This window comes from Frieseomelitta varia, unplaced genomic scaffold (genome assembly GCF_011392965.1).
Source record: "Frieseomelitta varia isolate USP_RPSP 00005682 unplaced genomic scaffold, Fvar_1.2 scaffold_182, whole genome shotgun sequence".
Classification (NCBI taxonomy): Eukaryota; Metazoa; Arthropoda; class Insecta; order Hymenoptera; family Apidae; genus Frieseomelitta; species Frieseomelitta varia.
Window position 1 is genome coordinate 1713457 of NW_025109550.1, and position 22172 is coordinate 1735628.

General features: G+C 44.7%; 1 protein-coding gene across 2 annotated transcripts in view; it reads right to left on the minus strand.

The window, feature by feature from the left end:
- Window positions 1-19668, minus strand: part of LOC122538897 (pituitary homeobox 1-like) — a 47365-nt gene extending 27697 nt beyond the window's left edge. The window contains exon 1 of one of the 2 annotated variants that reach the window (XM_043673390.1): window positions 17718-19668. In XM_043673390.1, the coding sequence (XP_043529325.1) occupies window positions 17718-18090 (373 nt within the window). In that variant the 5' untranslated portion in view covers window positions 18091-19668. The remainder of the gene's footprint in view (window positions 1-17717) is intronic. The other variant, XM_043673391.1, reaches the window with a different exon arrangement.
- Between the last annotated feature and the right edge of the window lie 2504 nt (window positions 19669-22172).

Below are 22172 nucleotides of genomic sequence, written 5' to 3' on the forward strand. Positions count from 1 at the left end.
AAAAAAAAAAAAAAAAAAAAAAAACACCACGTCTCTTACGAGACACAACAATCTGACAAATAAACAGACAGAATGCGAAGAGACACTGTCCGAATTGTCAAACAAATTATCGTTGAAATAAGAATGTCGCGAGCACAAACCTAAATTTCAACGCTGTCGCGAAATAAAGTGAAAATGTGCAGGGAACAACTTTACTACGTGCCAAAGCGTTTTATCACCCTAGATCGAGCTTATAATTAATAATTCGATAGGCGAGCTTATCAACGAATGCCGGCCACTTACGGGCCAACAGCCGTGAGCGGGCAATCGTGAAAAACCTGCCGAGAAGAAACGGGGATTCGCGTGCCACGGCTGTAGTTAAGCCACCACCGCCATCCTCTCGCCCACCCTAATTACTAACCATGGGTTGTTACCCCATGGCGTGTCATTTGCCTGGCACAACATCGTATCAACGATTTTCGCGTGCGATCTCCCGCAGCTGAGCGCCGCTCGCAGCGCCGATTGTTTTAAAGTGTCGATCCTGCTCGAATATCTTCATCGTTCGAGCTGTCCGCGAACTATGCATCCACGATTCATTTGTTCTTCCTTGCGCCGTCGTCGAAAATTGCTTTTCTAGGTTACGTGAGGAGAAAGAACCAGGCTTGGTGTACATTTGGAAATTTTACAGTAGTGAAGTTGGACGCGAGAATTAATTTTAGAAAGCCACGGTTCCAAATAAATCTCGCGTGGTTTGGAATTTCGAAAGCCGCGGGTGTTCCGTGTTTCTCTCCTCGCCGAAATTTTCGAAATAAATTCTTACCCCTACACGCGTTGAAATTTTGCGACAAAAGTCACGCGAGAACAGATATGTACATACGTAAATGATCAATTTTTCCTTGCCATTGGAACATACCGAATCGCCGATTTTGATGAAATTTGTAGTTTTCAAAAAAATATTGTAACCCTTATTTTTTTGTTAAAGGGGTGAAAACTACCCTCAAAGTTTTGGGACATATTTTGTCAATTATCTCGGAAATCATTGAAGACACAGATTTTGTATAAACTGATGAAATTAGTATTATCTAACGACGAATTTAATGGTGTTTTGCAGAAAAAACTTTAATATATTGTTTAAACAATATTATCTAAACTTTTTAGAAGTTTATTCAAGTAAATGTTAATAAATTTTTCTTGGTATATTTATTTACGAAAACTATATACAAACGTCAAATACAAATTACGGATAAAGTAAAATCTTGAGTTTTACGTTGTAAAAAAATTCGTTATTTTCAAATCTTTCTGTGCCTGAGGACAGAGTACCAAGAAAGATCGTACATATTTCGCAGGTCTAACGGAACGTAGGACGGAATTTATAACGACCGACGAAATAATACACGTTCCAATTAATTCGCGTTTTTTTTTTTTTTTTTTTGTACAGGTGACCGGCTGCCAGGTGAATTAACATTTTCACAATCGATTAGACAATCGGCGACAAGCGACCGGTTTAACGGCGGATTAATGCGTCCACTGTGCGAAACGATCCCACGTATCTCGGAAGTCGACGTCTTATTAAGATACCGTGTTGCGGATCCAGCCTATTTCCCAGCCCGATTACGTTAATATCGGTAGTTAAATCGTCGTTCCAGGCATTACAGGCTCTGGTCATTTTCCTTGGTATGTAATGATAGTGGAGAGACGAGGCAGATTCGCCGCGGAGATTGTTAAAAGGATCATTAGATGGGCGAGTGATTTTCGTTATTTTCATCGGTGGAGGAGGAAGGGGAGGTGGGGGAGGGGGATGATAATTTAGTGACAACGGAGTTTGACGAGGAAGATTCTGGATGAAAATTACGAGACGGATGGAATTTATTAATTTTTTTTTTTTTTTTTTACCTGTTGGTTTTACGTGTTTTCTTCGAAGGTAGAAAAGGAAATAAAAATCCCTGGCTGATTACGTAACGTCCGGCAGGGAAGAGCGTAGTGACCAATTGGCATGATTAAAGAATTAAGATGAAAAAATTTCCACCGCGAAACTCCGGTTCTTATTCTATACCGGGCGTGCGTGAATTTATGCCGGTCATTTAAATCAATTTCCTCTTCGGGCGCGTTCCTGGTCGGGCTCGCCATCGACGAAGCGAGCACCATCAATATTCCATACCCACTCGGTTTTTTGCCTGTATCTTTAACGAGGGATGATAATAAAAGTCGTCGTTGCGATGCAGCAAGATCCTCTTCGTCGAACAAGGTTCCAACGTGAGACGTGATAAAGTAAATAAATCTTTTCGAAAAAAGAAAAAAAATCGAAAATTACCTCGCGAATGTTATTTTAGGAAAAAGAAGGAAAAAAATGTTTCCGGAAAATCTGAGAAAGCAAGTAGTACGGAAGATGGTTTTATTATCAATAACCAGTTGGAAACTCTTTAACGAGTAATCTCGTTGTTGTTGGTACGATGGCCCGCAACAATGGCCATCACTGTTCGAGCAATCTTCCACTGTTTCTTGCGCTATCGGCCACCGTTCCGGCTCAATCTAATCGTCGCGAGCATTTTAATTTAATTACCGGGGGAAAACATTGTTCCTCCTGTTCACCACATCGACAGCCGAGCGTGCAGCCGCGACGATAAATCGCGGGCAATATCGGGATTTAATAACTAATTGAACGTGGCGAGTTACGAGGGCAGCGTTTCGCCTACTTGCCCGCGCGATTTAGACGCGCCTTGATAAACGACTGGGTGATTCACATCCGCTCACACCGATACATACATTTGACAAACGAACGCGCCGCTCGCTCAGCTCGCGAAAGCGAAGATTGCTCGTTTACAAGCTCGTTTTCAAGAAACGACCCGACGCATGCCAATTTCTTTGAAATTCGCAATACTGAGACAAGCAGGGCGACGATTTCCCGATTGAAACGTCAATTTTAAACCACGACAGAGGGAGTTGCGATTTTCGATACGCGCGAAAGTGAGTTCAACGATGGAACGAGGAAGAGCGGTGGAATCTCGCGATTGGGCAATTTGTCGACCATGATCGCCGGTTGTTGGCGGTTTGTCAGTTCGTGATACCCTTTGTTTGGTATTTAAGCTTGCACGATACCTAGTAGCAATCCGGCCAATGTTCTTGCATTATTACCTCTATGTTGCAACGTTCGTCTTCTCTCCTTTCTGCCCCGTTGTGAAACTGAAACGAACGTTGCTCTCGGCCCGAAGATAGCCGATCTCTCGATTCGGTTTCACCGTTTTTCTATCCGTATTCTTGTATCGCCTCGGAGAATTCGAGAATTCGCCGGATAAATAACGAAATCGCGGGATCGCGAGAGAATTGACCGGGGAGGGGGTGGGTCGAATTCAATTTAACGTAAACGTGAAATGTCGTGGCGTCCGCGGACCCACAGGGAGGGCGGGGAAAGGGGAAAGGGTTGGGTCGTTCGACGCTCAGTGAGATCCGTCATAAATTTCGTGCCATTATGTTGCATGCGAGCGCGCGGCAATCGTGCCGCGCCGGTGTACTACGATTTTGCCACTGTACCGCAATTTAAACGTCACACCACAATTACGATGGAGAAAACGTTTCCAAGCCTCTAAGGGCTTCTTTCGCAGTCAGCCGCGCACTTTCTCGTAATACACCGGTGTCGCTGCCGGTTTTCTCGTGAGCGAAACAATTCCAGAAGCGGAGCACCGCCAGAACACGCCGTTCACCGCCCCGGCTTGATATCTTTATCAACTGTGCCCGGCAGACACGCTTCGCAGAAACGATCATCAACACAGGCCGTGTTGACCTTTACATTTAATTTAGATTTAACGCGTCCGGCGAGGCTGTCGGAAATTAAAGGGAGGGGGGCAATTAGGAACTTCGACGCCCCGATGGGGTTAATAGCTTTTAAATTTCTTTCTGCATTCGACGCACTCGGACAACCAGTTTCCAGTGGTTCAAAGACTTCCAACGTTTTCAAATTGCAGGAGGGAACATTGTTCGAGCCGAGTTCACCGAGACACGCGAGCTACCGTAATTCTCGTCGTTCGTGTCCACCCTGTTTCGGGGAGTGGAATGCCTCGTCGCTGCGAACAAACGTAAGTTACGTGGCCGACGAAGAAAGAAGAGGAGGAGAAAAAAAAAGAGAAGATTTCTTCTGCAATTAGTTCAATCGTATTTTGACGAGACGTTGCCAGTCTACCGAGGTTCCTCTTCGAAAGACACAGGAATTGGTTTGAAAGGCAAATTCCAATCGAATGTTTGGAAAGTCGAAAAAAATCAGCGTCGGGAACCGTCTGGAAACGGTGGAAAATAAATCAAAGCCAGGGGCGGTATCGTTCCAACTGCCTGGCGCAGCGAAAAGCAACCGTCAATTTCCCCGAGGAAATTGATCTTTTCCCAGTTTGCCGTGATAATTCACCGCTCCCGTCCAGTCAAACACGTTTCGTCCGCGGAATCGTTGGCGCCGGTTTTTATCGGCGCTGTCATTAAAAACAATACAGGGTGTCCATAAAGTCCCTTTGCAATGTCAAAAATTTATCACAAAGGCAATTGACGAGATATCTTCGTCAGATTTGTTCCATGTTACTCAGTGGTTATCAAGGTTTTTATCACAGTGCATTTCAGGTACCCTGTTGATGAATATAATACTGTTAAACGAACTTCTTACAAAATGGCTACTCCTCAGAAAGAAGACAAAGTTGTATCATGGTTTATTGAAACCAAATCGGATCTGCGGACTCGGCGAAACTTCAGTACCAAGTATGAAAGAGATCCACCGTCACGTCCATCAATTCGTGCATGGCACAAGAAATTTATGGAGACAGGGACAGTATTCGATAAAGGGAGGAGTGGATGAGGAAAACATTGATCGTGTACCGTCTTGATGTACTCCGTGCAACTAATGGTGCCCATATGGTGTATTAAATGGCGCAGAAAAAACTTAAATATATATGTCTCTTTTTGTAATAGCATCCACTTATCTGTCTCTTCGTTTGCCTTTGTAATAAATTTTTGGAATTGCAAAGAGACTTTATGGACATCCTGTACGTACGAGACCTTTGAAACAAATCGCTCCAACGACGCATCGGTCAAATATGGTTGCCAGCCACCGGCGAAACGCGCATACCTTTTGCCACCTTTTTCTGCAAACGTGCAGCCAATTTCTTAGTCTTTCCAATTTTATAACAAAGATGCTTCTTCTTCGCTTAATTTGCCTCGACTTTTTTCCGTGCAATCGTTTCGGATATTAAATCGACGCGGAGAAAGAGGGACGCGGAAGGCGCAGGGGTCACGAGTCTTGGTAGAGTTAGTCAGAGAAGCTAGTCAGAAGGCAATAATAGGGAGATGCTTATCGTCAAAGACAATTAGCGAGGCGTATAAATACACGGGGTATTTATAGTCTGTCAGCCGTATCTTTCCCACTGGTTCTTCGCCGATCCCTCTCTCTCTCTCTCTCTCTCTCTCTCTCTCTCTCTCTCTCTTATTCTTCGTTGTTCTCTCCGCTGATACCGACTGCTATTTAACCGACGTGACTTTCGTCTCGCTTGACGAACGACAACGAGTGAAAAACGATCGATTAAATTGTCTCCCTCTCCTCCCTCCCTGATGATTCCGAGTTTTTGATTCGTGAGGATCAAACTTCTTACCGTGATCGGTAAACTGTCGGAAGAAAAACTCGCATCGAGAACAAACCTCGCAATTTGCAAAAGAGATATACTGTCTCGAAATACTACTGTTCGGGCTGAATGAAACAATGGTGGCCCCGATCAGCAATTAGTAATTCAACGCGAGGCCCATCCTCGATAAACGCTTGCGTAACACGCCGCTATCGTTAATCGAACAGTTAAAAGCGATAGTCAATGAATCGAGTGATCCCAGTACCAGAACAACATCCGGAACCATGAGCTTTTATCTTATCGCCGTGGAAGATACAGAGCTTTCGGGTCCCGAAACGTACATGTAGTAACAGAGGCCGCGTTAATTTGATACTCGTGTTCCTCTGTCCTAAAATCCCTTTTCGGACACGTGACTCCCTAATATAAAAGAAATCGACCGGAGATACCGGTTTTTCACATCGGAGGTGTTGACATTAAACACCGAGCGGTTATCTAGCGCACGATAACTGAATAAACGAGGACAAAGCGCATGCAAATTAAGCACATTAATAATTCAAAGCGGAATGGACACTGGAGAAATAAACAGCGAGTTTCGCAACGCCACGAATTCGTATCTGTGTTTCGAGTAAAAGAAGAAGAAGAAAGAAAAAAGAACACGCGAAGTTGCTCAGCGAATTCTTTAATTAGCTTTGCCGTTAGTTGAGAAAAAAAGAAAAAAAAAAAAAAAAAGGGTAATAATTGACGCAGCAGTTGTTAAAAATAATCTCTCCGCTAATTTCGAGAGAAGAGGAGCATTACTGACGAAACTCTACATAGGTTAATGGATTCGCGGTTTGAAGCAACTTGCACAATTTCTACCGATATGCACGCGTCATTAACAAAATTGCGAAATTTCACACACGTGTATGTATATATAAATATATATATATAGCGTTTCGCGACATACAAATCATTAAAAAAAGCGATTCGTTGCCCTATGTGTATACATATCAATCATAATAAAAATTCGTTCGGCATCAGTGAACGCGTTAATGAGACAAGGGTATGGCAACTGCCTTCGCATATTACTTACTCCGGGCGACTTTCAATTTTATGGAAACGATGAGATTACCTGCCAACGAATGTACATGCATACGTTACCAACACTTCTGTCAAACATCCTGGCTCAGGGAAAAACCGTGATCGGAAGAAGAAGGAGAGGAGTGGGTCGCATGCAACGAGCGAAACCAAAATTGGTGAACGGTGAGTATCGGTAGAATACCGACTCGAGGTGAGGAACCCGAGGAGTGAGAGAGCGAAGGCCGAGGACGATTCAATTTGTCGGTCGCGGCGCGAGTGTTTCTGGGGGCCCGTGGCGAGATTCACGGCGTGGCACGCAAGCCACGCTCGAAAATTAGCTCGTGAGCCGAGCCACGCCGTTAGCCGGTGTTATGCCGATACCGGATGAGAGAACTGGAGAGAAGTGGAGAACGGTGATCCGTACGAGCGGAGGGAAGAAAAGCGAGACGAACCGGGCAGAGATGAGAGGGAGAGGGAGAAAAGAGGGGGACGAGAGAAAGAGAGAAAGAAAGAAAGAAAGAAAGAAAGAAAGAAGTTTTGAAAAGGGACTAACGACCGGCAGTTAACGACGGCTCTGAAATTGCTGGTTGCCCGCTGCATCCTCCACGGCCGACCTGGCTGAGAATTATTAAACTGTAGTTTAGTTTAAATTAAGTTATTACCCGAAGCCGTCCGCGTTTTATTCGTTTTCTACACGACTATGACCCCTCTCTCGACACCCTCTCGTCCCACCCCCGTCGAACAGAACGGGGGAAAGAGAAACCGTCGCCGTCGGTTTTCTAGCTTCTTCCCTTCGCGTTTTTCTCAAACGGACCGACCGATGGGGATCGAACCAACCTCCTTCCCATCGTCGAGCGTCGGGGTCAAATTATTATCGCTTTTCCGTTTCAACTTCCTCGCCTGGAGCCCTCGGAGGATTGCATCGGATACCCGGGAAATTCGTAACGAGGTTGAAAATGGGAGCGAGAATATTTCCTCGGCGGGGCGTAATTTGTTAATGCGAAAGGTGATGTTTCACAACAAGTTGCGACAACGCGTGCACACCTTCTCCTGTGACAAGTATCAAATTTGCCAGTTACCGGGTTCGAGTTCCCTTTTCGTTTTCTCAAACACGCGACCCGTTTAATGCAAAGTTAAACCGTGGATACTTTACAAATTACAACAATAAGAACAAATCAACAGAATGCCTCGAGGCGTACATTCTCCCTGTGAATTGCGAGAAAAATCAAATTTACTAAGGTAGCTTTGAGAGCTAATTAATGACATGGAGGGAGAAATATTTATCTTACACGTCGATCGAGTTCCTCTTTCTATTTTCGTAAATATTTTCTCAACGACATAATTTGTTACACAGCCGTGAATAAAATCAACGACGCGCGCAACGCCTCTAGATGAAAATCAAAATTATCAAGTCTTCGATAGCCAGTTACCAGCTTTAAAGACATCATCGAGGCAGAAGAATTTATTTTACACGTTGATCGAGTTTTTCCTCTCTACCTTCCAATTTTTTGCCCCAAACGAGGCAGTTGGGTGATTTGCGAAGGTTCAGTTTTAGAATCTAACGGAAGGAACGCTGAAGGAACGACGGCTTCTTATTTCGTGGCATCCAAACGACTTCGGCTTCTTTTCAGAAGCGGTCGCTCCTTATCGTCCGGCATCCTGTCATTATTTTACGATTAGACCGAACGAACGAACTAGCATTAGGCGGGTTGACACAAAAACCACTGATTTGTCGAGCTGGATGAAAGCAATGGGCAAGATGAATCGATGGGATCGCGCTAGTAACAAGAAAAAAGAGAAAAAAAAAAAAAAAAGAAGGAAAAGAATCTTCGAATTAACGATCCTCCGCCGAGATCGTTTACGGAAGCTCGAATAAATCACATTATCAACGTGTCTTTGCCTCGTACGTCTCAATCTGTGGATCAAACGATCCATCATGGTAAACGCGCAACGTTTTCAGCTAATATTGTACCGTAATAACCGATTCCTCGGTCGGGTTTTTTCACTCGACTACATCGGAGGAAGATGATAGCAGCAAGACGAAATTCATACCTGACGTATCTCTTAGGAGAGTATCAAGAAGTCTTGACGAGTAGGATGGAGGTTTTTTCCCCCGAAACTTATATAAATCTTCTTCTTTCGAAACAGGGCAACAATGTTCTTCCGTGATTTTTCTCGAAATCAAAGTGAAGGATATTGAGTTTCAAAGAAGAGACTCGGCAATGAAGTTCTCGGGAACTCCTCTGTAATAATTTAGAAAATCCTAAACTCACGGAAATCTGTAAAACTAGTTTCGACCGCGACTAAATATAAACCTCCGATTCCAAACTCGACAATTTGAAATATATGAATTTCTCGCAATCAGAGACATTGAGTTTCAAAGAAAAATGGACCGAGATTTTTCACTGAAGTTCTCTAAAACTCTTCGAAAACGTTCTTCCAGTTTAGAAAACCTTGAAACAAGTTTCATTCGAGATTGAAAGATACAAACTTTCAAAAATTCCAGACTCGACTTGAAAAATTCTTCGAATCTCTCACAATGAGAGACATCGAGTTTCAAAGAGAGGATAGTGATTTTGCCAACTGGAATTTTCTACAATTCCTCCAGTTTAGAAAATCCTAAATCCAGGAAGTCTATCCTAAAACCGTTTCGTTTCAATTATGTCTCGAGATTAATAAACATATTGAATTCCAATGATTTCGATGATTTGGAAAACGTTACGAATCGCGAAGAGAAGAAGCAAAAGAGAAACGCGTCGCGACCGAGTCGCGATCATCGATCAACGATCGCCGGCGCAGTCGCCAGGACAGAAATTAACGCGATACAGATCGGAACGAGCGCGTTGCCCGCTTTCATCGTTCGCGGACGACTTTATCCGGCTCGGCCGGGCATCGCGCTCGGGTTGTCGCGAACCGGTCATTATTCACGCGTTTCCACGTAATCTCCGCCGAGTGGATTCGTGCAATTTCCACGAACGCGGCCGCGGCGGATCGAGCGATCAAGACGGATCGCCGAGCGATTTAGAAGCCCGAGCATCGGCGAGCAAACACCGGATAGGCGTGCACCGACGGCGAAAGGCCAACGATTTCTCTCGTCGGCTGCTCTAACGATCGTCTGAAAAACTTTAACGATCGCTTGTAAAAGCGTACGCACGCGACTACGCGCGAGCATCCTACCACCGAGCCCCGGACAATTATGTAAACGAGACTTTTCCTCTGCTATCTGGCAAAAATGTAGAATTCTCGCCGATTCCACGTACGAACGATGACGATCTGTTTAAAAATTAAGACATGCACGCGTCATTGTGCGCGCGATTAATCGCGACGCTTGAATCGTGGATCGATGGCTTCGATCTTGCTCGAACAGTATGAATAACGATTGTTTTGTCAAAGATTTCTATAGAATATGTTTCTCTTTTTTTTGAAGCGATTTAACCACTTGCGCTGACAACCGACTGCGGACCATAACGAGTGACCAAACCGTATACGATAAGTCGACACTTTCCTTGTTGAATCCGTCCGTACAATATCACGTAATAAATTTATTATTTGTTTTGCCTATTTTCGTTCACTTAAATATACTTAAAACTGAGGAAAATGTTACAATTTTGGAACAAAAGAATTCTCGACGTGCGTGGCAAGAGATTACGGATATTTCTACTTATACATCTTGAGCCGATTGAAGCCGAACTAATTGACTCCATTTACTGAGAAAAGTTCATTGTGTTAAATCTTCGAGTGTGGTTGCGATTTTGCTCGAACAGTATGCACAACGAGGTGCAAGATGATTATCCTATCGAAAATTTATACGGAACAGATTCTTCGAAACGATCCAAAGATGACTAATTAATTCCATTTACTGAGAAAACTTTATTGTGTTAAATTCTCGAACGTGCGATCGCAATCTTGCTCGAACAACGAGATGCACGACGATTATTCCATCAAAGATTCATCAAGATCACAGAATACGTTTTTGGATTTCTTTGAAGCGATCTAAGGATATATTTCGAACTAATTTCATTCGCTGAGAAAACTTTATCGCGTTAAATTGTGACTGCGATCTTGTTCGATTAATAATACGGATAATAAAACGACACGACGATTACTCGATCCAAAATTTATGTGCAACATGTTTCTGAACACTTTACCTTTATTTCTTGCAAGCGATCTGAGGACACTCGAAGGCAATACTAATAAACTTCGTTCACCGAGAGAACATCGTCGCGTTAAATATTATATCCGAACAATTAAAGTTTCACGCAACGATGGGAATTTAAACAGGACGCAATTAAGAACATCCAAGCGTGAACAAGTTCGAGTCCTGTTCTGTTCTCCAGCCAAACCAGAAATGTGCTCTCGCTGGAGAACCGAAAACCGGCGCGCAGCGGCGAATTAAACTCAAGTTTCACGCAAAATGAACAACTAACTTCAGCGTTTCGCCAGGCCGGAACTTTAGCCTTTCGCGGTAACCAGGACCAATTCACCGTTCGCAGCCACCCGGGGAACTATCCTGTAGTTCCCGGTGTGAAACGGGAACGATCCAGCCGCGGTGAAAACGTACCTAACGCGATGAAGAGGGCACGAACCCGACGGATTATTTCTTCTCTGGCTCTCTCACTTTTGGCTCGCGTTTCGACCACTTTCGACCCGACGGTTTATCCTGGCCTTTAATCCCGCAGCGGAATATTAATTGGCCACTGTCACCGATCAACGCATCGGCGATCCTCCGAGCGTTAATTCCCTGTAATGTATTTGCGGTAATTAGCCGGCGCTCGGGGCGAGTTTCTAATAAAGAGGAAATTATTGGATTCCATCGGTCGATTCGGATAAACGCTCCCGCGATCGCTTCATTAACCCTCTCGTGCCCCCCCCCCACTCCCCCTCCTCCTGTAACTTTCAGGTCACCTATTAATTTTCTATCGATATTTCATTAAATAATTTAATCCTTTCCTCCCCCTCGAAGTGGCGTATACGTCTTGTTACATAATGTCTTCTTGCGATTAGTAACCAGTAACGATCTAAAATATCTGAAATATCGAAGTAAATGATTTTTCAAGTTACCCACATATACAGGGTGTTTCGTAACTTGTGGGACCCACTTCGGGCGCTGATTGTATGCCTAAAAATAATGAAAAAAAGTCAGATAAATATAAGTCCTATCTGTCTTCGTTTATGAGACATAATGAATTTTATAAACAGAGCAAACTCTAGTAAGCCAGTTTTACCAGGGATGGTATATTCAATTTTCATAATAATCATAATTGGNCCGCCGCATTTTAGCCGAGTGGCTAGGCAATTTTTCAATCAACACTTTGCAAATAAATGGATTGGTCGTGGAGGTCCTATTGCATGGCCTGCTCGTTCTCCGGATTTGAATTTATTAGATTTTCATTTGTGGGGACGTTTAAAATCTATTGTATACGCAACATCGATTGAAAATGCTGAAATACTACGAAATGGAATAGAGCAAGGCTCCCGACAAATTCGAGAAACACCAAGAGTGATAGAGAGAGTAACGAGATGAATGACAAGACGCGTGCAGAAATCTTCAAATGCAAGGTGGTCGTTTCGAGCATGTTTTGTAACAGTAATTAAAACAGAAAATTCATTATATCTCATAAATAATAAACGAAGACAGATAGGACATATATTTATATGACTTTTTTTCATTATTTTTAAGCGTACAATCAGCTCCCGAAGTGGATCCCACAAATTACGAAACACCCTGTATAATAGAAGCTAAAGGTACCGTCCATCTTGTGCAAATTATCCTTTCTTCCATCGGTGTTTGATAAACAATTAGAAGACACCAAATGCAATACTTCCAGTAAAGAAAACGCGCGAGAAGGACGAAACATGGCGCGTTGACCAATTATTTCGGACAGGCTGCCAAAAAGCCAGATTCCCAAAAATAAAATGCAACGTACATTTGTGTTTCCAATGCTCGAGCTTTCATACGCGCAAGTGCAAACGTTTGCAAGCCGTTTTTTACTAAACGTGTTCGTTGTTACATTAACAGAATCGTTAAAGTTGTTTCCATCGTTAATCTGTACCTAATTCGTTAATTAATTTGTAGTTACAGATCGTTGATATTTGACGATGCTGTGAATTTTTTAAAATTTTTCCGGGGGACGAAGTGTCAAATTTAGAGTGAATTAAAATGAATTAAAATTATTCTCGAGTGAACAAGATGGAAATCAATGCTGTAAGATGATGTCGCGAAGAAAAAATCGGCTTTGTTCGATCGTCGTCTTGGCGAGAAAATTTCGCGATCAAGATTGAACAACGAAATCGTCGACCGACGAACGAGGTGGAGTCAATTAAAGTTAACCAAGGAAACACACGTGACGCGTCGCGAGATCAGGCGTATACAGAGAGAAGCTGAAAACAATTTGCGCGACTTTCCGCACGTTCCGCGTTTCGTGGCTTGTTGAACAGCGACAATTAAATGGCACGGTTTAAAATAGATTAGGCGCGAGGGTCCGCGAGAGTATCGGGTACCGTCGCGTTGATTTAGAGCCGCGGTTTCCTAAACACGATTTAGATCCGCTGTTGCACGGCCGCTAATGATTTCGAATACGCGAAATACCGAGAGCGAAGGAATTTTTAAACATACACACACACACGCACACACATACTGGAGGAACGTTGAAGTGAATGTCGAGAAAAAATGAAGGAAGAGCGTGTCTCTTGCGCAATTTGTTGTTGGCGAAATTTGGAGAGTCACGACGTTGTTAGAATTAATAAATTCTCTTGCACAATGACAAGGTATGGTCGTACTTCAGAGTTTCAAGTGTGAATCAAGAGAATTGTGAATCAAAACCATTCCATTCGTGAGATGGAAATCGATGACCCATTGATCGTCGATTGAAAATAGATGACAGGGATGAAGTGTCAAATTTAGAGTGAATTAAAATGAATTAAAATTATCCTCGAGTGAACAAGATGGAAATCAATGTCGTAAGATAATGTCACCTTGCTCAGATAATATTTCCAAGGAGATGAATAATATTTTTCGTATAATAATTGCAGACTGAAAGATAAATTTAAAAGAATGGCCACGAGAGAGAGAGAGAGAGAGAGAGAGAGAGAGAGACTCGGCAAAAAAGAGGATAATAAATATAAAAATAAATTCACGTGTATGAAACAGTGGCCCGTCAGCAAAAAAAAAAAAGAGTAGCCTTCCAATTACAATTCCACGAAAACCGATCAATTTCCTCGAGCTATCCTTATTACTTCAAATAACTCAATAACTCTCCGCGCGCGGACTATAATCAGTTCACGATATAATTACTCGTCGTGAACAGTCTCTCCTCCCGGACATTAATTGCTCGTAGGAGATCGGATATACAAAATTCCATGTAATTCCCGGGGAAAAATCGACGAGAAACGAGGACGATGAAACGTGAGGCAGTGCACAACAATAAAACCATCGGCGATTATCGACGTACCGAACTTCGATTACTCCCCCGTCTAGTTAAATGTCGATGGGAGCCAACGTTCCCCGATAGTTTACCAGTTTCTCCGGGTCTGGTACTTTCTACTCTATTATATCATTTTATCAATTACGCGCGAGTTAAAATATCGTCTAGAACGATAGCTGGTATTCGACGTCGAGAAGAAGAAAGAAAAAAAGAGGGAAGGAGCAAAAAAGTAATGGTACGTTGCACCGAGTGAAATTACGACACCAATCGTTTGCAAGTAGCGCATATTCTCCAATGTTTTAATACTCTCTCTCTCTCTCTCTCTCTCTCTCTCTCTCTCTCTCTCTGAGACACTGTCTCGTCTTCCATACGGTTCGTGTCTTTTCAACGTTCTTTAATCTCGTTTGCAAAGGGCGATCATTTGCAAGAAGACTGGATTGATTCCCAGAGATTATTCAAAATTGATTGCGATGGCCAATAAATTCAGTACGAGACACGAAGATAGCGGAGGACGCTCGGAGATACGGAGAGGAAAAAGAAGAGAGGAAATGAGACGAGCTCACGGAGGAGCAGATCTCTCACGGCTGTCAGACGTGACACGTTTATCTTAAACAGCGCTACGTTCAACACTCGCGGAACTCATTAGTTAGGTTGCGCACATGCAGTTCGCTTGTTACGTGCGCTTGCCCACGCTGGCCGGGCCCATTAGCGAAATTAGAAAGACGAGTATTTTTAACCGCGCCGTCGTGTGCTGCGAAAACGCTCGAAAGAATTGCATGTATCACTTAGGCCATTCTATCAACGAATTTTTCTTTTTTCTTTTTCTTCTTTTTTTTTTTAGTGGCAGGGAGAGAGGAGGGAATTTGTTTGACGTTGAATTATCTCGGAACATTCGTTTCGTTATGAGATGTCAATTTATTTCACGACTATTGGGCCATTCTGCGAGTAACGCGGTTTTTTCTGTTCTTCTTTCTTTTGAAAATTGAATCTAGAATAACCGAAGTCGTAGTCATGTTTTGCGTTGAAAAATCGTACGATATGAAGAACTGCAAGTATCACTTGAGCAATTCTGTTGTCTCTCTCTTTTTCTCCTTTTTTATTTGTTTAACTTTGAATTATTTCGAAATGTCGCAGTTTTTTCTTCTTTTGGAAATTGAATTTACTAGAATAATCGAAGTCGTTGTCTTTTTTTAGTAGAATCACAATCGCGTGATACGAAGATGCTCGAATGAATTGCAAGCATCACTTAAGCGACTCGTTTATCGTTCATTTTCCTTTTTCGGATCTCTTCGAACGCTGAATTATCTCGGAACGTTCGTTTCGTTCCGAGACGTCGATTTATTTTTAGATAAAAGCTATTGGATCATTAATGTGATTAATGCGGTTTCTTCTTCTCTTTGAAAATTGAGTTTAAAATAACTGAGGTCGTTATCGTCCTTCCAGTGCAATAATCGCAAATTATTTTGTAACTTTCTTAAGAGATGTAAGAGGTGCGAAGAGAAAGAGATACACTTGCTCTACTGATTAATAGATCGTTGATGTCTACGCATTTGTAGGACTGACTACCCATTCCGTGAATATTCGCAGCTGGTTGAAAAGATAATGACACGCGTGCAGAAAAACCGCAGTAATCGTAGCGGGGAGTACTCGGTGCGTGTATTATAGCAACGAGGAAAGCTTTGTCAAACGCAAATCGACGAGACAAAAATTGACGACTAATAAAGATTCTGCGTCGCGGCGGAGAAGGAACTGCCAAGCGTTCGCGCGAGGAATATCGTTCAAAACTCTGGGAACAAAAACCTCCGAAGGAAAAAACAAATAAAGGGAACAGTCTGCCTCGGAAGCTACATGAACGCACGTAAATCTACGACGCAGCATTTTCTAAAACGGCGAGTCACCCGCCATCGATAAATAAAGCAGAAATCGTACGAGCGAGAGCGCGATGGTCAAGATCGCCACCGGGTTTCACGCGAGTTTCCTTCGACGAAGCAAGAACAGAGGAGACGAAGCTTTAGCGGCGCTCCCTTCCAGGCATAAACAAGCGTTAGGGACATGAATGGGATCACGTAAAAAACAGATTTCCACCCTCGATCTCGTACACGCGAGACGTGATTTCAGGGCCGACAGTTCGGAAGGAAGGGTGGAAAAAGGGCGTTGCGGATTGGGGCTAACCCTGTAAGCGATCCCAGGGGCTCGTCAGCAACGATCTTATGATTGACCGTGTTACGACACTCCCAATAGACCATTTTTCCGAACGTATCTTCGGAAATAAGTTCGCCGGGGGGGGAGGAGAAAGAAAAAGAAAGAAAAAAAGAAAAGAAAAGAAAAGAAAAAGGAACAAGAACCAAACGACTGTTGGATTTCGAACGCGAGATCTTTTGATGTTTCGACTGTCCGTGGTGTGGTTTCAAGAGCAAACTGGTTCCACGGAGCATTGCGTTTGTTCAGAATTAACAGGAGATACTCCCGCGTATTTACTTATTATGAATTATTCCAGCGTGTGATAATTAGTTGGCCGCGAGTCGCGGCACAGACGCTTAACAATAATACGCTCGTGTCACCGTGCAAAACGTTCAGCTGAGTAATGCATCAACGAGGAAAATATAACGCGAACAACCGTAGGATAGCGTGTGTCGTAATGGGTGAAATTATTTCGCGTTTATTACGTAGAAATAATACTACGTCGTGTCCGCGTTAAAATTTCAAGCTACGTTTTTGCTCTTGCTGCCGCGGCGCGCGTTGCATACGCGTTAATAACCGGGAGGCGGCGACGAAGAAAAAGATCGAGTCCCTCCTCTTGACGTTTTATTGAAATGAAAATTTTCGACCTACGAGAAACACGTAGGGAACTATAACGAGAACCATTCTCACGAGAAGCAAGTCCAAGGAACCAACTGGCAAAGGAATATGAGAGCCTGTGAACCTGTTGGCGCTTTATCAAGCACATGTACAGAGACCAGTTTTTAATCTTATTAATGTAAATTAAGATTAAAGATACGAGAATTAGAAACACGCGGTTTGATTCACGTTGTAAATCAAGCAACAAAGTAGCGAGTTAACTCGCAGGCTCGCTATCTTACTTGCCTCAAAATTGCTGCTTATCGTGTGCCATAAGTATGCAAACTATCGCGGCGAGGGAACGTGGCAATGAATTCGAAAATTGAGTTTCAATTTAGTCCGAAAGTAGATCAGATATATTCTTTGAACAGTTTTTCTTTTTTCTCCGTAAATAAATACTAGGTAGGCTTGGAACAACGCCGGTTAGGCAATAACCGGTCTAACAATAACGCGAGCAACAAAAAAAAAGAATAAAAGATTCAAACCGAGACTCCAAAAGTATCGATCGTCGAAGAAACGCCCGCATCGATCTGAAAGATCGACCTTCAATAGTTATATCCAAGGATGATGTGCCGATCTTTTCCAATTAGATTGAAACTACATAGACTGGACTGGTAACAGAAAATCTAAAACCGGTCGTTCAGTCCGATAGCACCGTCCAGGAATTAATTTCGCGAGGAGAACTTTTGAGAAGCAAAGATGGCCAAGCAGAAACGGTGGCCGACCATCCGCATCCTCGCGGCGATAGTTCACAGCTGCGCTCGGTTATTCCAAGCAGTTTAGCCGGAGATTGAAGTGCAGCGGGGTAAAAAAAAAGGCCACTTACCTTTCTTCTCGTCATCCTCGTCGGCATGATCGGCGCCGTGATGAAGATGATGGGCGGTCGGATGGTGGCTAGTTATCGCCGGCACCAGGGGGTGGTTCCCCAGTGCCGGATGCGGGTGATGAGGATGATGATGACTGAGGAACCTGACAGCGGCGGCGGCTGCCTGGTGCTGAGCCTGCATCGTTTGTTGTACTTGGCTTTGAACCTGTCCGAGGACCGGATGATGCGGTGGCCATCCTGTCAGGTGAAACGGAAACACCGGTGTCGCCCTCTGGAACAGTCTGGCCGGAGTCAGAAGGGAACCACCGGAACCAGCGGAGCCGCTACCAGGAGGCAGTGGGAAGGACAGACCACCTCCTGGTTCCAGGACCATGTTTGGGACCAACTTGACGACTGGTTGCCTCCCCGCCGGAGAGATTTCACTTATTTTGCATCTATGCGCAGGTCCCCTTCACTGCTCGATCCCCCGATGCTACGCTATACTCTCGACAATCGACGTGGTTCCATCAACTTCATGTGAATCGACAAATCTTCGTCGACGACAGCTCTTCCAAAAGTTCTTCCTTCACTGGTCACCCGAACCGAGAGGTTTTCGACGACGTACCGAGAAAAACCTTTCGTTTACATTTTACGTGCAAGTAGTTTCGAGGTTTATCGCGAGGAGAATCTGAGTCTGAGGATATCTCTAGACATACATGGCGAGATTGATCATCATTGTCGAAGACTGACAACTCGCGGAGATGGGCACGCTGGTTTTGCGCAGAGTGAACGTGTTCGCGGCAGCCGTCGGAAGGCGTGATTCGGGAATTCCTTCAACATCAACCGAGTTTCTTGTCTATTCTTTGGAAAAATCCTTCGACCATGGTTCCATCAGCGCAAATTCTTTCTTCTGCAACTACTTTCAACTTTGACGCGTCAGTCTGATCTATCTAAAATCTTGGGCGATTTTTCTCGCAAATCTCAAGGAACTTGACGCCATCGACTCAGTCGGGCAGGATTTCATCGTACGCGTATTTTGAGAGTTCGTTGGTTCCTTTTGCGAGTACAGTCTCCGTGAACTATCACTCCAGTGTCACTGTAACCTTCTCTCTCGTCGACAGTCTATTAAAGATCAGTCAGATTCTCGGCTCAGGAGCAAATCTTCACCCCAAATGTCCACGTTCCGTCAACTTTGCCAATGAGCTCACCAAACCGCGACAGTCACCAACGTAGGAGCAGGACCAGGGTCGTCGAAAGCACAGGGTCCACGAAAGCACTGGTCAAGGATCACACTTGTCAAAAACTATTCGTTGCTGACTGTTTGGAGTCGTCGCACCTGGACCTATCAGGTTACGCAGTCGGCGGCCACGAAAACACTTAGCCGAGGAGATTAGAGGATGGTATAAATTGGCAGGTCCGTGGGGTTAAATTCGACCGCGCGAAACGGAACGGATTCCAGGGATTCCTTGCTTGGCAAGGACCTGTTAGTGTTAGGACCACTACGGCACGAGCCAACGGCACAGCACTATCTGCCTGGAGAGTGAAGTCAACGGCTCCCCTCTGTCCACGGAGGCTAAACTGGTTTGGGTCACCACCCAGAGGCTTTGGATTGGTCGGATAGATGGTGGGTTCACGGGTGCCACTCTATTCCTGGCCAATGAGGACGGATGGATTACGGAGCGAACTCCGCCTCGTGGACGGTTTTTTTGCCCTGGAATTGAATCGACGCCCCTTCCTTCCAGCAATGGTGATGCCACAGTGGGGATGAATCAATTGGTGGCTGCCCTGAAAGCAGCCACAAGATGGCTCCTCCCTTCCCCACAGCACTCGGGAAACCACCCCTGCCGTTGGAGGCAGCCTAGGCAGCAGCGTCGGATCTTGGCCTCTAATTCCGCTAACGAGAGACGCACTCTTCTCCAAACTCCAAATTTTTTTCTTTCTTTTTTTCTCCACCAGTGAAAACTATCCTCCTCTCTTCTTCTTTTTTTCTTCTTTCACCGTTTTCTCTTTCTTTTCTTTCTTCCCTTCTTCTTTTTCTTTTGTCAAACAACTCGCAAACTGTCGCAGACCGTGCACCTCCGAAGGATTCCAATTTGCAAAGGTATATTACGGAGAGGACAGAGACTCCGGGGAAAGTTAGGGACGGACGAAAGTACGAAGAAACTCGGTCTGTTCCATTGTTCATCTTCGAGGGAACGAGCCCGACAACGTTTCCCTTTCTTCGCGATCGTTCTCCGGCGATTGTTGTGCTTCCACCACTCCTCACCCACCCCCCACCAGGGGAGTATCTTCCACCCCTCCAGCCCTCGAGGGCACGATCCTCTTTTAATAAGAGGAGCTCAGAGCTCGGAGGCGTTAAGTAATTACATCTATTCTCTTCTGGGGAGGAAATTACCTGTGCCTCGGGGTGGGAAAAATTAGGAAATTAAAATTAACCCCCGCCACCGTGCATCGTGTCGCTTCTCCTCCCTCCTACACTTCCGCCACCTCCACCGCCTCCTCCTCCTTTTCAGTTCGCCATTTCTGTTCCCCCTCAGCCTCTATCGTTCCTCTCTTTCTCACGCCTGGCCTCTCGACTCGGTGCACTCCGTGGCTGAAACTCTTCGTTCTCGAATTTAGGAGGAGCCGGCGGCCATTACCGCTTACGTAATCTTTTTACAGTGGCGGCAGCACCTTGTTAAGCAAAGTTATTTAACGCGGGACAGTCGAGCCAGCTCGATTGCCGGCGTGTCCTCGTCCATTTTGACGAACATGGGAGACCGATCGACGTCGGAGCTCCTCGCTTCTTTGGAGATCTTCAGCTTGCTAAACATCTGTCGTCTGCAACACTCCGTGTCTTCTCGTTTCGGAACGGAGCAGAGCTTCAACTACTCCGGGAAGTAGAGTCCTACGCAAACAGAGTCCTACGTGGATTTGATTGAATAAAATTCCCTGAAAATACAACGGTTGTGACAAAGATTGGTTTCAAGAAAATTAATTCGTCAAATTACTTTCGTCCACATCGTACGGTTTACCTTTGCCAATTCCTTCGTGTCCATGCTGCGCAAACATCGTGTCTGGCCAAATTAATCTAATCCATCGTGCGTCTTGAAGCGAGCCGTGAGAACTGCAGGAATGCAAAATAAAAATATAACGATTAGCGACAGAGGGTGGTTGCAAGAAAATTAATTCGTTGCGTAAAATTACTTTCATCCACGTACGTAGTACGTATTCCATTCCCAATTTCCCCCGTATCCACGCAAAACATCGTGTTTGTTCAAATTAATCTAATCCATCGGGCGGTCCGTGAACCGTGAGCCGCGAGAACTTGTCGGTTTGCTCCTTGGCAGGGAAACTCGTGTACATGCAGAGAGTCTAGAGGGAAACTGGCGAGTTCCTAATTTACACAGCCGCCGCATTCTCCGAAGCCCTTTTGGCCCAGACTCCTGAGTGCCGTCGGAACTTTGCCGACGATTAAAACGCTTTAGTAATTAACTGGGTCTCCTCACCTTCCGCGGTAACAGTTACCAACCCACCGGTATGCTCCTTCTGCCAACCAGTGGCGAGAATATCTTCTCTCCCTCTCTCTGTCTCTGTCTCTCATAGCCCGATTCTCCCCGTTTCCCTCTTCTTACGGGCTCGACCTCTTCTTCTCACCCTCTTTTCCCCTTCCTCTTTCACGCCACTTCTGGCCTGCTGGCGCATATTTAGGGATCGCCGGTTAGAGGTTGCCCGGGCAACCAACATCGAGAAACCCTCTGTCGTTGCCAGGGCAACCTTCTCTCGCTCCTTCATCTTCCCTCCAGAAGCTGCTTCACCACCACCGGCTGGATTCAATTCGTGAGAGCGAGAACGAATCGACTCTGGCTCCGCTAGGTGAAAAGGGTGTGTATGTGCGTGCGTGCGTGTGTATGTATGTATGTATGTATGACCTGCGGTGTCCGTGTGTTGGACCGTGCGCATCCGGCCGCTGCACGCTGCTGCCACGGGGAAAAAAAAGGAAAAAGATGCCGCACGTTCGGTGATTGTATTTGATAGCCCGACCGTCGACGTGGAGAATGAACATTCGACCTTGATTAAAGCGGAGCCTCCGGATTCTTCGCCGTTTCCACGGAATCAGCTTGGCTCCTTGTCTTCGGTCTCGATATCTTTCCACTGAAGATTCGCCGCTTTCTGGGGATTTGGTAAGCCGCAGATACCTGAAAAATGCGATGCAGATGAGTAAGTATTCATTTGTCGACAGCTTGCAAGAATCTTCCACAAATAATAATAATAATAAATTAACTGTATCAAGTTGCAACCCAAGGATTTATTCACTAAGAAACTGTAAATCACTCAAAGTCTTTGGGGGGGAAAAAAGCGTCCACCACCGTTCTCGCGTTCGTAATAAAGAAAAACGGGCTCGGCGACGGGTCGAATTTTCCCTGACGTCGCGGTGAAAATTCCGTTGGACGCAGCCGGAGTTTTCCGCGGCCCCATGAAAAATTGATCGAGCGC